This window comes from Sceloporus undulatus, chromosome 7 (genome assembly GCF_019175285.1).
Source record: "Sceloporus undulatus isolate JIND9_A2432 ecotype Alabama chromosome 7, SceUnd_v1.1, whole genome shotgun sequence".
Lineage (NCBI taxonomy): Eukaryota > Metazoa > Chordata > Lepidosauria > Squamata > Phrynosomatidae > Sceloporus > Sceloporus undulatus.
In genome coordinates, this window is record NC_056528.1 from 49,202,682 (window position 1) to 49,217,832 (window position 15,151).

Below are 15,151 nucleotides of genomic sequence, written 5' to 3' on the forward strand. Positions count from 1 at the left end.
CTCCGTTAGATATGATCTCACTAGTTCATTCATCCTCTCTCTTTTTTCCCCCTTTCTGTTTCTAATGTACAGGTAGAAAATGTCAAGTTGCTAGACCGTTACACCAACAGAAAGGCAGCAAATGGAACGTTGTACTTGACCGCCACTCACCTGATCTATGTTGATGCTTCAGCTGAAGTCCGAAAGGAGACATGGGTAATGTCCAAGTGTAGCACTAGTTTGGTGACAAAGAAACATAAACTGGGGACATCTTGTGAAATTATAAGGGCTGTGGAGACTTCCATATTTCTGTGAAATCTATGAAACGCAGTGGTGTGTTTGGGCTTTATCAGATAAGCGCACAGTGAACATTAGGAGGTAAGAAGAGCCCTAGTGGTTCAAGGATCAAGTACTGTATCCTGTTTTCAACAGTGGTCTTCCAGATACATCCAGATAACCCACAGATAGGACATGGAGGCATTCATGTCTTCTCTTTAGTCCTGTTCAAAGTGCATGCGTGTGTTATGTGTCTTCACATTGACACTGACTTGCAGCAACTCTTGTCATGGATTTTCTTGACCAGTATCCTTTAGAGGAGGTTTGACATGGTCATCTCTTAAGGTTGAGAGAGTGGGACTTGCCCAAAATCACCTGCTGATTTTTCATGGCTGAGCAGAAATTTGAACCCTGGTCTCCTAGTCCAACACAGACCATCACACTGGCTCCAACATGGCCACCCTCTGGTAGGGCTTTCTTAGCAAGGTTTCTTTAGAGGAGTTGGCTTATCCACGGGTCAACGGATAAGTATTTTTGTACTAGGTTTACTTCATTTCATAAAAGGGAAAAGTTTTAAAACAGCCTGGCAAATTAGCCTTCCCCCAGGGGGGGAAAAAGAGATATTGCCAGGCTGCAAATTTCCTTCCTAGCTTGTCTGCCCACACAACCCTCACTTAGTCATTTGTACCTTCACATTAAAAAGAAGGAATCGGCTTCTATAAAGCACCCCTGCCTGGAGACATTTACCCCGGGGAAGGGGCTGTTGATACGCCTGATTCAAAGCCTCTGCATCATCCCAGCTTTAATGCACGTTTATGAAATGAATCATCTTTAATAAAACAATATGGACGCCCGGGGCTTCTGGTAGCCTAGCTGCAAGCTTTCACTCCCTAGAAGTCAAATTACGAGATCTTTCACACTGAGAGGCAAGTCTGAGTAATAAGTCCTGACTGTTTGGTTACTCTAAAACATTCAAACAGTTGCTGGTTTCCATGTGAATGGCCTCTTTCGACTTTAGTGCTTGAAAACCACTTCCCCCTATTTGGCACCAGAGATTCATGCCGTTCACAGGCAGAAAGCTCTGAATCGCCTCCTCATCATCTATCTCCCTTCCTGTTTTTGACAGATTCTTCACCATCACATTGCGGCTGTGGAGAAGTTGCCTCTGACCGCATCTGGATGCCCGCTGCTAATCCATTGCAAGAACTTCCGAGTGGCTCACTTTGTTATCGGGCAAGAGAGGGACTGCCACGAAGTGTACACCTCCTTGCTGAAACTCTGCCAGCCAGGTAGCGGTGAAACATGGCATGTTTCCATATCGTTTGAAAAGTTCCCTTTCTCTTTTGCACTTAACTCTGACTCCATTGCTCATGCTGGTTAGGAATCATAGAATCGTAAGAGTTGGAAGGGGCTGGAAGGGCCGTCTTATCCAGCCCCCTGCCTAAATGTTGCACTTTAGGCCTAATACTGGTGAGGTCAGAGTACCTCTCATGACCAAGTGTTGAAAGGCACTTGTCCCTCCGTGAATTTTTTAGTGGCCTAGCCTCTACTCCTGCCAGAGATCTCCTAGTTTTGTTCTGGTTCTGTTCCTTCACAGGCAGAAAGCATATAATTACTCATTATTTCCTAGTGCGTGACTGACAGTTGAAAATTACCTGTTTGGTAAATCAGGCTATTTTATCAGATGCTGGCAGAGCCCAATCTGTCTCTCTCAGGAGCCCATTGCCTTGAGAGACGGCTGGATGAGTTATTGATTGGATTTGCATGTGAGAAAGGAGAAAGCTGGGAAGGCAGAGAGCAGAGAAGGATGGAGAGGAGTTGGTCTCAACATAAGGAACCATCCTTTTGCCAATGAATCTGAGAACATCGCTACAAAAAGTTCTAGCCTCGGAGGAGATGAGTGGAAATGTGGTATATTCCATTTTGGGGGTTATATTAGTTAACAGCCACATTGTTTTTTATTACAAGTTGTAGATAATGAGCCCTATTCCTAAGAGGAAGGACAAGTGTCCCTGGAGAAGAGATTGCAAACAGCTCCTTCACTGAAGCCTGGTAACATTAAGTTCAAATGACTAGGCAGAGAAGCTTTGTAAAATGTTGGTTCTCTTTCCTTTAGTGACAATATAACTTCCCATAGGCCTGTGTGGATTAGCTATGATGGGACACTAGTAAACGTCTGGTGGGCAAATAGCTTGAGAATGTATTTTCATGGCTCAGCAACATTATTGATATATTGAGCATAATTATACACTGCCCTTCAGATAAGAAGTGTCTCAGGGTGGCTTAAACATCATTAATTTGACAGTTCTCTGCCCTCAAGCTTACAGCCTAAATAAAACACGGAACGTAAGGGAAAGGGAATGACAGTGGGAGACAGGATTAAGGGTAATGTCATGCTACACTGTTATAATGCTGTTATTGCACTTTTACTGCTATGGCTGCCTCCTGTGGGATTCTGGGGTTGATAGTTTAGCAAGGCCTAAAAGATCTCTGGCTGAGAATGCTAAATATGTGTATGTTGTTTGCCTTCCAGTTATTTCTGACTTATGGTGACCCTAAGATGACTCTATCATGGGGTTTTCTTGGCAAGTGTCTTCAGAGAGGTTTTGCCATTGCTATCCTCTGAGGCTGAAATAGCGTGATTTCCATGGTCAAGTCAGGGTTTGAACTCTGGTCTCCAGAGTCACGGTCCAATGCCCAAACCACTGCACCAGAATCCTAAATGCCCCTTCTTAAATTGCAAACCCCAGGATTTCATAGGCGGCAGCCATAACATTTAAAGTGGAATAACAGCACTGTAACAGTATAGCGTGATGCTATCCTAAGTCCAGCAGAGTCCATAGTAATGGTAGTTGGAACTTAGAAGGAGGGCCTTTCATGAACTGCTGTGGCCCAGGCATGATGGAACTGTGCCTGGCTGCTCTTCTCTCCCTGGAAAGCCAGAGCAGTGGCATCTGGAATAAAAGGAAGGCCTCTCACTATGCGCTGAGCCCTGGGCATGATGCTTGGATGCTTCTTTCTCCCACAGAAACCACAGCCCTGGCAGTTGGATCGTGGCCTCTCAGCAGCTGCAGGGGCCAAGGCCCCTTCAGAGGCCAAAGCAAACAAGAGTCCACATACGAAGAACAAATTGTTAAAAGACAAGTTGTTAGAATGCCTATACATTAGGATCAAATAGAAATGTAAGAAAGGCAGCTCCTAATTCTACCTTTTGCTTGTGCATTTCTGATTTTTCCTAAAGATTCTGGCATGAATTGGATGCTAAGATCTGTCCCCTGCCCCCCAAACCCCCTTAAAATGGGTCCTTTTGTGTTTCAGTGAAACCTGAGGAGCTTTATGCATTCTCTTACAATCCCAAAATGCCCAAAGACAATCGGGAAGCAGGCTGGAACTTGATAGATGTCAAAGTCGATTACCAGAGGATGGGAATCCCCAATGATTACTGGGAAATTACTGATTTCAACAAGGAGTACGAGGTAATTCTTGCCTGTATAACAGATTAATGTAGATTAGTGCAATATACTCATATATGTTTCAGTATAATTTCACATCGATGTATCAAGGATTTAATTTATATTATTTTTATTTTTACTTATAAGTTTCTGTGGGAAGATTTATTTAATCGAACATGAATCTTGCATTTAGACTTGGATTCTTTCTCCACAATATTTCATTATGGATAGGCATATAAATACAGGTTCCAAAATCCAAAAATATCCAGAATTCAAAACACTCAGGTCCTGTACTTCCATTGAAAGCACTGATCATCTGGAATGAACAGTGAAGTGATAGTCCTAGTTACCTAGTGAAGATAGTCTTTAAATATGATGTCAGCAGACTTCATGTAGAGTACTATAATGTCTCCCGAAGGCATACAATGTTGGGATTTGGTGAGCATTTTAGTAGATCAGTGCAACTGTGGGGCTACATTCAAAAGGTCCTGCTTTTGATTCAAGCCAGCCTTGGATCTCCAAGAGAATGTAACTTTTAGCAAACCCATGCGCAGTTAGATCATAACCGATTTTTATGCTTGGCCTTCCTGTTGTGGGGTCAAATTTAGAAAGGAGACACTGGTTATATTTTGTTGGTTTGCGTTAGTTATTTTCAGCAGTGGTATGTTATAGATGCTAGTTATGAATAAATACTACTGATTTTTGTCCAGCGCTCGCAGCTAATTTTGCTTTAATAGCAGCGCAGGGTTTATTATAGTTAGCAAGCGCTCAGTTGCAGATCTGTAATAAATGCTCCAGCCAGTTAATATCACACCAATGAATAATTTAAGATTTGAGTCCTCTCTCTCCTGTTACTGGTTTTTAGGTCTGCAACACATACTCCCCGGAACTAGTGGTGCCTAAAGCCGCTACCAGGGCGATGGTGCTGGGAAGTTCAAAGTTTCGAAGCCGAGGTCGGATACCAGTGCTTTCCTACTTCTACAAAGAGAATAATGTTAGTCATGCATGTTCTATTCTTTATGGGGTTTGCTCTGCCTCCCAGGACGTTTTCAACAAAGTTGCTTGAGACGACTACAAGTGGCTTGTGACATTGCTGGCTGAGGGTCTCTGGGAGTTGTAGTCCAGGGAAAGAACATTTCCAAGCTCTGCCATGTGGTCCCTAGGTCAAGGAGAGTGAGGGACTTGCTGAAATCCATATTGATAGCAATAAGCCTCCTCCATCCACAACCGAGTCTTGCGTAAAACTGTCCCAGGAAGTCCAGTTTGTGTACATCACTTTCAAAAGTTACACCCTTCTGCTTCTTAAAATGATGAAGCCTGACTGTGCTGAGGCTTCTTTAGCTAATTCCATCTCTCTTTTCTGTTAATCTGAATGTTTTGAGTCAAAGGAAATAGCTTGGAACAGAAAGGGTGGGGTTTGCTGGTTTTATTTTTAACAAAGATACTAGATTAAGTGGAACTCGCTGTGGAATAAAATGCTGACTTCTGAGTTTTTAAACTTTGCTGGCTGTGCAGTGCCCTTGGTTCAAGTGTGGGCAAAATCATTTCGCAATTGAATTTCTTTTCCTGGGGAGACTTCCTTTGGCCTACTCTAGCTGCTTTAACATTGCCACCAATGTGGGAGAGGAGCAATGGGTTGCAGTAAATAGATGCTTTAAAAGCCAGAGGGGGTTAATGGATATGATGGTCTTATTTCCTGAAATGGTATTATTTCCTTATCTGAAAGAACATGTAAAAATAAAACTAGCTGTATATGTATGTACTTCATGGTGACTCCAGTGATTTAATAGAATAATAGGAGATGATTTGCCATTGCCTTCCTTTGAATTTAGACTACAGCTCTCGGTATTCACTGGCGGTCTCCCATCTAAGTACTAACCAGGGCTGACGTTTCAGCTCCTTCCCCTTTTGTGATCTTTGTACCTCTTCTCTTAATGAGTTTGAGTTTTATTTGGCCCTAACAAAGGCATTGTCTGGAGTTCTGGTTTTATTTGAAAGGATCAAAACCTAAACCTTCTTTTAGAAAAAAGTCCTCATATAGATTTGGAACCAGTGTTAAGTCCAAATGGTATTGGATGGTATGTAAAGCTCTCTTTCCTCCACACAAATACACATTTAACTATATCTCTCCTACACACACACACATATCTTCATCATCTGTGTACCTCAAATGTTTGCCTCCTAAAACAGAAGTGGGAATTGTGTGACCCTCCAGATTGGTTGGGCTCCAACTTGCAGGCAGGGTGACCAGTGTAGAAGAATGCTGGAAGTTGCAGTCCAACAGAATGGAGAGAGCCACACAGGCTGTATCCACACTTCAGAATTAATCTGGTTTGACACCACTTTACCTGCCGTGTCTATGAAATTCTGGGAAACTGTAGTTTGTTGTGGCACCAGAGCTCCCTGACAGAACTGGCTAAATGTCTCACAAAATTACAGGATTCCATAGCATTGAGTCATTGTAGGCAAACTGGTGTCAACCCAGAACATTTCTGCAATGTGGATGCAAGCACAGTCCCACAGCCCATTCCAAAAGCTTTCCTCTTAATAGGTCCTTGAGCAAGGTTTCTGGCATTGGCGCTGTTACAATATTGTAGGACCTGGAGGAGAGTAAATACCTGGATGGTTGTTGATTCTGTACTTGGAAACGTTTTCTCTGTGACTTGTGGCTCCTTCTTGTGTGTTTCAGGCTGCCATCTGCCGATGTAGCCAGCCCTTGTCGGGGTTTAATGCTCGCTGCCTGGAGGATGAACAGCTGCTGCAGGCCATTAGGGAAGCCAACCCTGGAAGCCCGTTCATGTATGTTGTAGACACGAGGCCAAAGGTATCACTTTGCAGGAATCTGTGGTGCTCGCACGATTTGCCTTTCTACCGCTACATCATCCTCATCATCACTGCTACCATCTGCTCTAGTTATAATCGCCTTTTCCCAAAAAATTGGGACTCAATTTAAAATAAGTACAATATATCTAAAAACACACATGTTAGAGTGAAGCCAAACTCTTAACAACATTCAAACCATTTGGATGGGCATCTTTCAGGGGTGCTTTTGTTGTGTAGTTGTGCATTGGAGTAGATGGCCCTTGTGGTCCCCTCCAGCTCTATGATTCTATGACTTCTTACATGCTGCAGATAGGATAAAAGGGCTTCTTTTCAGCTGACCTTTCTCAAACAGTGCTTAGGGAACAGTGGGAATTGTGAGGTCTTCTAGGTGTTCTTACACTGCAATTCCCAACTTTCCTCAGCATTGGCTATGATGGTTAGGGCTGCTGGGAGTTGTTTATTTCTTTCTTCATTAATTCATTGAATTTATATCTAATCTTCTCCCAAGATGAAATTCAAGGTGGCTTACAATAATTTTCAAAAGTTCAGCAACATTTAGGGAGTAGCATCTTCCTTCGCCTGCTGGGTGAGTGAGCAAATCCGTAAGTGATGAAGTGCCGTTCATAACCTTTTACCACTTGATTCTTCCAGTTAAATGCCATGGCCAACCGAGCTGCTGGGAAGGGCTATGAGAATGTTGACAACTATGACAACATCCGTTTCAAATTCATTGGTATTGAAAACATCCATGTAATGAGGAGCAGCCTGCAGAAGCTTTTAGAAGGTGTGTGCTTTTGGTTTTCTCTTTGGTTGGTTGTTCGCAGTGACTAGTTGTGCTTAACCAATTTGCTATCAGATAAGCAGATCTTGTAAGCGTAAAAGCCTGTATACTGGAAGGCGGGAGGAGTAGAAAGAAATTAGCAGAGTAAATATCTATTTCTTGGCTTATCATGTACCAGGAATTGATAGATGGTGTTATGGTTTGCTGTAAGTTCAACACCCTGGAAAGCTCCCTTTAGTTACAACTAAAAGGCAGAGCGAATTCACCAGCAACTGTCCTGAAAGCCATTGACTGCCTTCTTACAGGATGCTTGCTATAAGGGTACGTTCTTGCGGTTTTCCTGGACTTTCTGGAGTTTTGCTTCTCTTAGAGCAACGCTGTTATTTTTTACCCAGATGTCTTCTTTTGTTCCCTTAGTGTGTGAAACAAAATCTCCTTCAATGAGTGACTTTCTGACGGGCCTGGAGAACTCTGGCTGGTTACGGCACATTAAAGCTGTGATGGATGCCGGGGTCTTTCTTGCAAAGGTAATGTGTGGATTGCTGGGATTCAAACCCTGGTCTCTGGAGTCATAGTCCAGTGCTCAGACCACTATGCCATGCTTGCTGTACCCTGGCATTACACAGTTCAGTGCTTGAGTGACCATCAGATGTTTTGGTGTGAAACGGTGAACTCATTTGTGGCACATTCTCCTCCCTGCCTTATTTAAACTGTCTGTCATCTCATCATTCTGTAGGCTGTGAAAGGTGAGAAGGCCAGTGTCTTAGTTCACTGCTCAGATGGCTGGGACCGCACAGCCCAAGTGTGCTCAGTAGCTTGCCTCCTTCTGGATCCCTTTTATCGGACATTTAAAGGATTCATGGTAAGTGAGGGGAACCTCAGGGCATGGGAAAGTCAGCTTAAACATCATGTTTGTTGTTGTATGCCTTCAAGTCATTTCCAGCTTACGGCGACTCTAAGGTGAAGCTATCATGGGGGATTCTGGCCAGGATTTGTTCAGAGATGGTTTGCCATGGCCTTCCTCTGAGACTGAGAGAGTCTTAGAGCACAGAATGGGACTTGAGTCCCCACCGAACCAGGAACCCACTGGTTGAAAACTGGGCCAGTTATGCTATCTTAGCCTAACCTCCCATCATGCCCCAGGCCTAACCTCAGCTTGGCGCATGATGGGAGGTATGGCTATTCTGGAGGGTACCAAGTTGGAGAAATCTGTCTACAGACTTTGTTGTGTTGGAACTAGGAATGCATTTGTTTAAAGAGCAAAGATCTGTGAGCACATACTTACTTAGATCTCCTCTGGAAGAGATAAAAAAGTGGATTTTAAAATGAGTTTTACTCTATTTTCCTCATGGGCAGCTTCTTAGAAGCTCTCCTGCAGAGAAAAATATTACAAGAGTCGTTTTAAACGCCACTTGGCTTTATTAACAGACTGTTCCTGTGGCCGCTAATTTAAAAGGTTACCCAGAATGAGACAGTAGAATTCTGGACTTTACCACATCAGGTGGAGTAGCTAATATACTTTGGAATATTTTCCCACGTTAAAAAGACAATATTTGCCTGTAATAAACGGACACATTAGGGTAAGGTCTTTGTTAGTCCTCTCCTGCCGCCATTGACACAGATTTCTCTGCAAGGGTACATTACATGCCACTGCAGGCAATGTTCTGAAGTAGTCAGGAACATTGCCACTTAATTCCCTTTCTCATCCTCTTTGTAATTTCATTTTCTTTCTGTTTCTCTGTTTTCACATTAAAGGTCCTGATAGAAAAGGAGTGGATTGCGATGGGCCACAAATTCGCACACAGGTAAAAATCAGATTTGTCTGTTAAGATCTGCTCAGCGGAAATGCTTTCCTTTACTAATCTCATTTAGCTTTGCAGTTAGATTTTAATCAGTTGCTGTAGTCTATTTGTATCTGTTGTGCACAAGAACTGGTGCAACAGAAGAGAGAAACCTGAATTAAATTAATCCCCAACTCCATCTCATCTTCTCCCTCACTCCATGTTACTCTTATCAGCTCTGCGAGAGCCAGCAAATAAACAACTCCTTTAATATCTCAGTTGGAGAGGAAAGGGAGAAAGGAGAACAGTAATGATGTTGAACTCCTCAATAGTGCCATATAAATTTTTCTGTCCTGTTTTCTCATTGAGGAACTTGACATGTCAAGGGTTCCCAGAGCCATTCTTGGCAATGCCCATTCCTGCTTAGCTTCAGCTCATTTACTGTTATCCCATGATTTGCAAATATGTGTTATTAGTTGTTATACTCATTCTTTGTCTAAAAGGTCTCCCAGAACAGCTTTAAAAATAATCAGAAATGAGAAAGCCCAGTCCCCCAGGCTTACAATGTGAAAGACATGACCGAAAGGAAAACCTGTGCGGAGGGAAAGCAAGTTCAGGCACTAAATTGTTGGCTACAAACTTCAGTCACTGATAGATCAGTTCAGTGGCATCATAGAACTGGATTTAAGCACAGTGGGATGGCTGTGGTTTCATCTCCTTTAAGTGGCAAGAGTGTGTATAGTTCAGGTCTAGAAGCAGAATAGCAATAAGGTGACAGACAGGGAGACAGTGTGGTTTAGTGGTTTGTGTTTTGGACTAGGTCTAGGTTTTGAATCCCTGCTCAGCCATGGAAGCTCATTCTCTCAGCCACCTCTGAATAAATCTTGCCAAGAAAACCCTAGGAGTGGGCCATATAAATTGGCATCACCTTAAATGAACACAATTACAAGGCTAACAGCTCAGGTGAAGCATCCCTACTCAAATGGTGGTTCCTGGACTGGTGCTGGTTTCTGGCAAGGAAGGAAAGAAGCAAGTGTACCAATGGAGACAGATCTGGTGACCTAAGATGTGTTTTCAGTTGAAGATGGTGTAAAATGGCTGATCTGCATTGACCTTTTTTCTTCCTTCCCAGGTGTGGCCATCTGGAAGGCGACCCCAAGGAAGTCTCTCCTGTCTTCACCCAGTTCATCGAATGCACCTGGCAGCTCATGCAACAGTTCCCTTGCGCCTTCGCTTTTAATGAGCGGTTTCTTCTTGAAATTCATGATCACATCTATTCCTGCCAGTTTGGCAATTTTCTGGGCACTTGCCATAAGGAGCGGGAAGATTTGCAGTGAGTTGGAATTTCCAGCAGTATTTGGGGGCATTTGTTTTTACCCCTAGGATGCCATGGGGCTTTATGTGAGCTACATTTGACCCACTCATGTTGTAGATAATGCTGAGCTACATGGACCAAAAGTCAAACACAGCACAAAGTAGCTTCCCCATCACTGTAATGAATGAGTACCATAACCATTCCTTGTTTATTGATTGCAGAATCTTTGAGAAGACGCATTCCCTGTGGCCGTTCCTTCTTCAGAAGAAGCAAGAGTTCAGAAATCCACTCTATAAGGGATTCACAGCTTACCAGGAACTGTGGCCGAACACTTTCCCATACAGTTTCCAGTAAGTTTCTTACGGACAGAGAATAACATGCAGGCTCTGTTAAAATCATACAGTTTTCCTCTTTTGAAAGAGAAAGATATTTGCATTCTGCTTACCCTTCACAAACAGTAATGTTTCACAGGTTTCTCAATTATTTTCTCTCTCTGAGGTTCTGGTGTGGCATGTACAACCGGTTTGACAAAGGGATGCACCCAAAGCAGTGCGTGTTGGATCACCTCCTTGGCTGCATCAGCCAGAAATTGGAGTTGGAAGATGCTGCAACTGATCTGGAGAACGTGAGTTTTTTAAATTAGTTCATTATATTCCACTTGTCTGCTAATATGGGACCCAAGGCAGCTGAGATAGTAAAGCAAAATGCAGCTAAAAACCTGTCACAAGAGTAAAAACAATTAAGTTAACTCTCCTGTTAAACCAGTACTAGTATAGAACAGTTTGAAAGCATTTGAAAGCATAACAGTGAGTATAACAGTCCAGTGCACACACATCCTTAAAAGATTCTTCTATATAACTAGTCAATATCCAAAAATCTCCCTAACTAGAAGGGTCTTTGCCTGCCAACAGGAGAGAATAGAAGCGCCAGGTTAGCTTTCCATGGGAAGGTACTCCAAAATCTGGGGCAACCACCATTGTAGGCTCTGTCCCATGTTTTTATCAAATGTGCCTGAGATAATAATGGGATAGAGAGAAAGCCTTTGCCTGAAGATCCCAAACCTTAGGCAAACACATATTGGGCTGACGTGGACTTTCATATTATCTGAACTGTAGTGTTTAGCAATGAACTGAATTTAAATTGTTCCCAGAAACAAACTGGCCTTGATCCTGCCAAGAGCTTTGGTTCTGAAAATGGATTCCTTTCTGTCACTCCAGAAACTGCCTCTCTCTGATGGCTTGCCCCTGCCAGAGGAGATTGCCATCTTGTCCAAACTGACAACTGCTTCAACCAGCTGTTCAAAATCCCCAATGCTCAACACTCCCCAGGACTATGAAGGTGAGGAGGTTCCTGCGCTCCTGGCCAATGGCAGCATAGCAGGGAAAGAAAGTGAGGGATCTGACCATCCATTGAAGAGCAAGGAGAGCCTCGTGAATCCCCTCGACATTCCAGAAGGCGATGGCGTCACTACCAATGGGACTGCGCAGCTTGACGCTCAAGGGCAAAATCTCCAGAACCATTGAGCTGAGTTGCGCATCTTGTGTCTGTTACAGGGAGCAGCTGTAAAGCATGCAAGAGCTGTGGCCTGGCGCCAAGGGAGCCACTTCTGTGGCTAAGTGTTGTGTTCTGTGTTTTGAAAGTGGGCAAGGGAGTGGGGTCCAGATTGTAGGCCCTTTGAGAGCAGCCGGGTGTGGGGCTGGAAATAACTGCCCAAATAGCCATAGTTAATGCCAGGCTTCTCCTACCATCAACGCATGGCTCCTGTGGCTAATGTCTGAGGCTAGATGGCCCTCTTTTAACATGGAGAATTTTTAAAGAAAGCCACACAGACCCAGGACCTGATCTGTGGAGTCAAAAGCAGAGTGAGCTGGTGGTACTGAAAGGTGCCAATGTCAGTCCATTTGAAAGAAGCCTTTTGGGGCTGGCTCGCGACACCTTGCATGGGAATTTCACATTTTGTTGGCCCTCTGCTTATTTTTATTTTTAAAATGGTAAGTAGCTGTGCCTTTTAATTAGATCCTTTTAAAAACAGATTTAGCATTCTGTCCGACTGTTGGCAATGTGATTTGTGGCTGTAATGTGCAAGACTGCCATCTTTTGGATCCATTTCTGCCTTTTTTTTTAAATGTTCGGAACCTGTCATTGCCGTCTTGCCGATAGTTAGCTCTTCATCAGTGTTAATGGCAATGAATGGTCTTGTGGCACATAGGCGATGCAACAATAGAGATAAAGGTGGCCAGTGGGCCTTAAAGCACTAATCCCAGGCCATCTTGACCGCTTGTTAACATCTCCTTGTGCTTTTACTAATTTCGTACACTGGTCAAGTTACCTGAGCAATTTTTGCCCCAGAACCTCCCCACGTGTCCCAGGTCTACTGGAAGTGACTTTCCCAACCTTGGCAACTGGGACTGCCTAGTGTTAACCACAAAGCTCCTCTGGGAATGAAGGTCAGGAAATAGTGGTTCCTAGACTCTGGTCCTCCAGGTGTTTTGGACTTCAGCTCCCAGAAGTCCTAGACAGCTTGCACAGCAGTTAGGAATTCAGGGAGCTGACATCCAAAGTGTCTGGAGGACCAAAGTGCTGCATGTCCAATTTCCAATGTCTTGATGGTAAAAGGTGTGGCATTTAAGGGTGCTACTTTATCCATAATATGAACACACTTCTTCTGAGGAAATGGATGCCCCTGGAGATAAAATATTCCCCTATTCTTAGGAGTCCTTGAAATGAAGGGTCCATGGAGGTAGACTTCTTCAGAAGTCTGTACTCTGCTGCTGAAAATGATGATTGGTGCTACCTTAGGACTGCCACACTAGAACTGTGGTTCTCAAAGTTTTGGTTCTCCAGGTTTTGGGGACTTCAATTCCCAAAAGCCCCAGCCCTCCTGGTCAAGTCAGGGATTCTGGGAGCCAACGTCCAAAAGTCCTGGAAGATCAAAGATTAAGAACCACGACTGTGCTGCATTTCTAATTGGCCTGAGGATCCCAAATCTGAATTGATTCATATACTCGGGGTAGGAGTTACACGGAAGTAGTGAGGTTTGACAGAAATCCCTCAGGGTCATAGAGGAGAATGAAGCTGCTAAGTAATGCCTCTCCCCAAGTGACTCACATACTCTTGGCGCATGTATCTTTATCTTTCCCTCTTCGGTTTCTGTAGTCTTGGCAGCATTGTGTGGCTCAAATCAGAATAGTGGGGTTGTTTGTTTTTTGGCTTCTTCCGTACTGTACTGAGTAAGTGACCTATTGGAGAAGAAAGAATCTCCGCAGCTCCTCCATTGCACTTAGAGCTGATTTTTGAGACTATTTTATATTGGCTGAGCATCTACAGAATTGTCCTTGTGGAAAAGAAATGTGCGGACCATCTGGGTGTTTCCTCTACATGCAAGGCTGGACCAATAGCGTATGGTGTGCCGAGTCTGCCTTGTGTGATCTTCTAATAAGTGTGCTTTTTAGCAGCCTCTTGGGACATAGCATTTGGCCTCTCTTCCTCCTAGCCCTGCTTTTCATGCTAGCAAAGAGAGCGTATACTATGACACTGTATGGCTGCCTGTCTTTCTTGCTTCAATGCCTGCTGCTATGATGATAATAAACCTAGTTTTCATGGTGGATGAAAACTCAGGGCTTAAAGCACTCATATTAAGCACAGGGACTTGATAGAAGAAGTGAAAACAGCACTTACTCACATGTACTTATTAGCCAGCAGAAGTGGGACCAAATGTATAGAGATGTGAATCCATGTGCACTGGACGTTGTTTATGTTGTAGTCCCATTCGTGGAAATGATAGTTTCCGTTTTCTCTGTTTTCCCTTATACCATTTCTAAAACAGAATTTAACTTTTTTAACGCACATATTCTCCTAGAAAGAAAACATTCCAATCAAATGCAGACTAGGCAATGCAAAAATAAATACATACATATATATAGTAAAATAAAGCACTTGTATGACCTACATCATAAGCATCGAAATCTTCTGACACTGTAGAGTACACCAAGATTTTGCATTCAGATTTCACTGTCAGCATGTTCTGTAAAGCGCTTACCTCTCCCTTAGATTCTTGTGGGAAATCATTTGAACGGTGAATCCATTCCATTTTGTGAAAGGATTGTAGTCACCATCTCTAAAGCTCTTATCTCTTTAACTTCTCTGGGAAAAGATGTGTTAAGTGCAGTGAATCCTTGAATGGCTGACGGAGATTTTAAACTCCTGCGTTTTAAGCCTGATGTACCAATCTTTATTGTCTCCAAAACCTATATATTACTGCCTACCCATCTTTATTTGGCAATAGCCTGATGAATGATTGCTTTTCTTCCAAATCTAATCCCCTTTTTTAGGAAGATAAGCAGTCATTTTCTGTTCCTTTGGGGCTGCCTCTTAACCTGCGTTTTCCGATTTCTTACTATCGACCTCCTCGGTTTTATCAAACACTCCCCTTATTCCCATCTAGTTTAGTTATCACTCTTGTAGTCTTGATCCCTAATCCTTCCTACTCTTTCAAACATTAATTTTTTAATCCCGTTTTCCTTCTTTCTTCTTTTTAAACTACTGTACTGCGTCGATCTTAAGTACATTTCGCTTGGTCCATCCGCACACGCAGCAAGTTGGTTTGGCAAGGGTTCGAACCACAAGATGACAAGAAGCGAGTAGCAATAATAGAAGGGTAGGTCTTCAAGTTTAAGGGACTTGTTTTCTGCCCCAAAAGACATTCCCCATGCAATATTTCCAAATGTCCTCACTTTCTTAGAAA

The 15,151-nt window shown here is 43.2% G+C and overlaps 1 protein-coding gene across 3 annotated transcripts in view; it reads left to right on the top strand.

Moving 5' to 3' along the window:
- Positions 1 to 15,151, top strand: part of LOC121936564 (myotubularin-related protein 8-like) — a 36,701-nt gene that overhangs the window by 6,464 nt on the left and 15,086 nt on the right. Inside the window, exons 2-14 of one of the 3 annotated variants that reach the window (XM_042478895.1) lie at positions 73 to 195; positions 1,382 to 1,544; positions 3,574 to 3,731; positions 4,573 to 4,701; positions 6,397 to 6,531; positions 7,182 to 7,314; positions 7,729 to 7,838; positions 8,048 to 8,173; positions 9,067 to 9,116; positions 10,225 to 10,425; positions 10,629 to 10,757; positions 10,906 to 11,032; positions 11,625 to 15,145. In XM_042478895.1, coding sequence (XP_042334829.1) covers positions 73 to 195; positions 1,382 to 1,544; positions 3,574 to 3,731; positions 4,573 to 4,701; positions 6,397 to 6,531; positions 7,182 to 7,314; positions 7,729 to 7,838; positions 8,048 to 8,173; positions 9,067 to 9,116; positions 10,225 to 10,425; positions 10,629 to 10,757; positions 10,906 to 11,032; positions 11,625 to 11,930 — 1,890 coding nt within the window. In that variant the 3' untranslated portion in view covers positions 11,931 to 15,145. Of the gene's footprint in view, positions 1 to 72; positions 196 to 1,381; positions 1,545 to 3,031; positions 3,438 to 3,573; positions 3,732 to 4,572; positions 4,702 to 6,396; positions 6,532 to 7,181; positions 7,315 to 7,728; positions 7,839 to 8,047; positions 8,174 to 9,066; positions 9,117 to 10,224; positions 10,426 to 10,628; positions 10,758 to 10,905; positions 11,033 to 11,624; positions 15,146 to 15,151 lie in introns of those variants that run through there. The other 2 variants (XM_042478896.1, XM_042478898.1) reach the window with 2 other exon arrangements.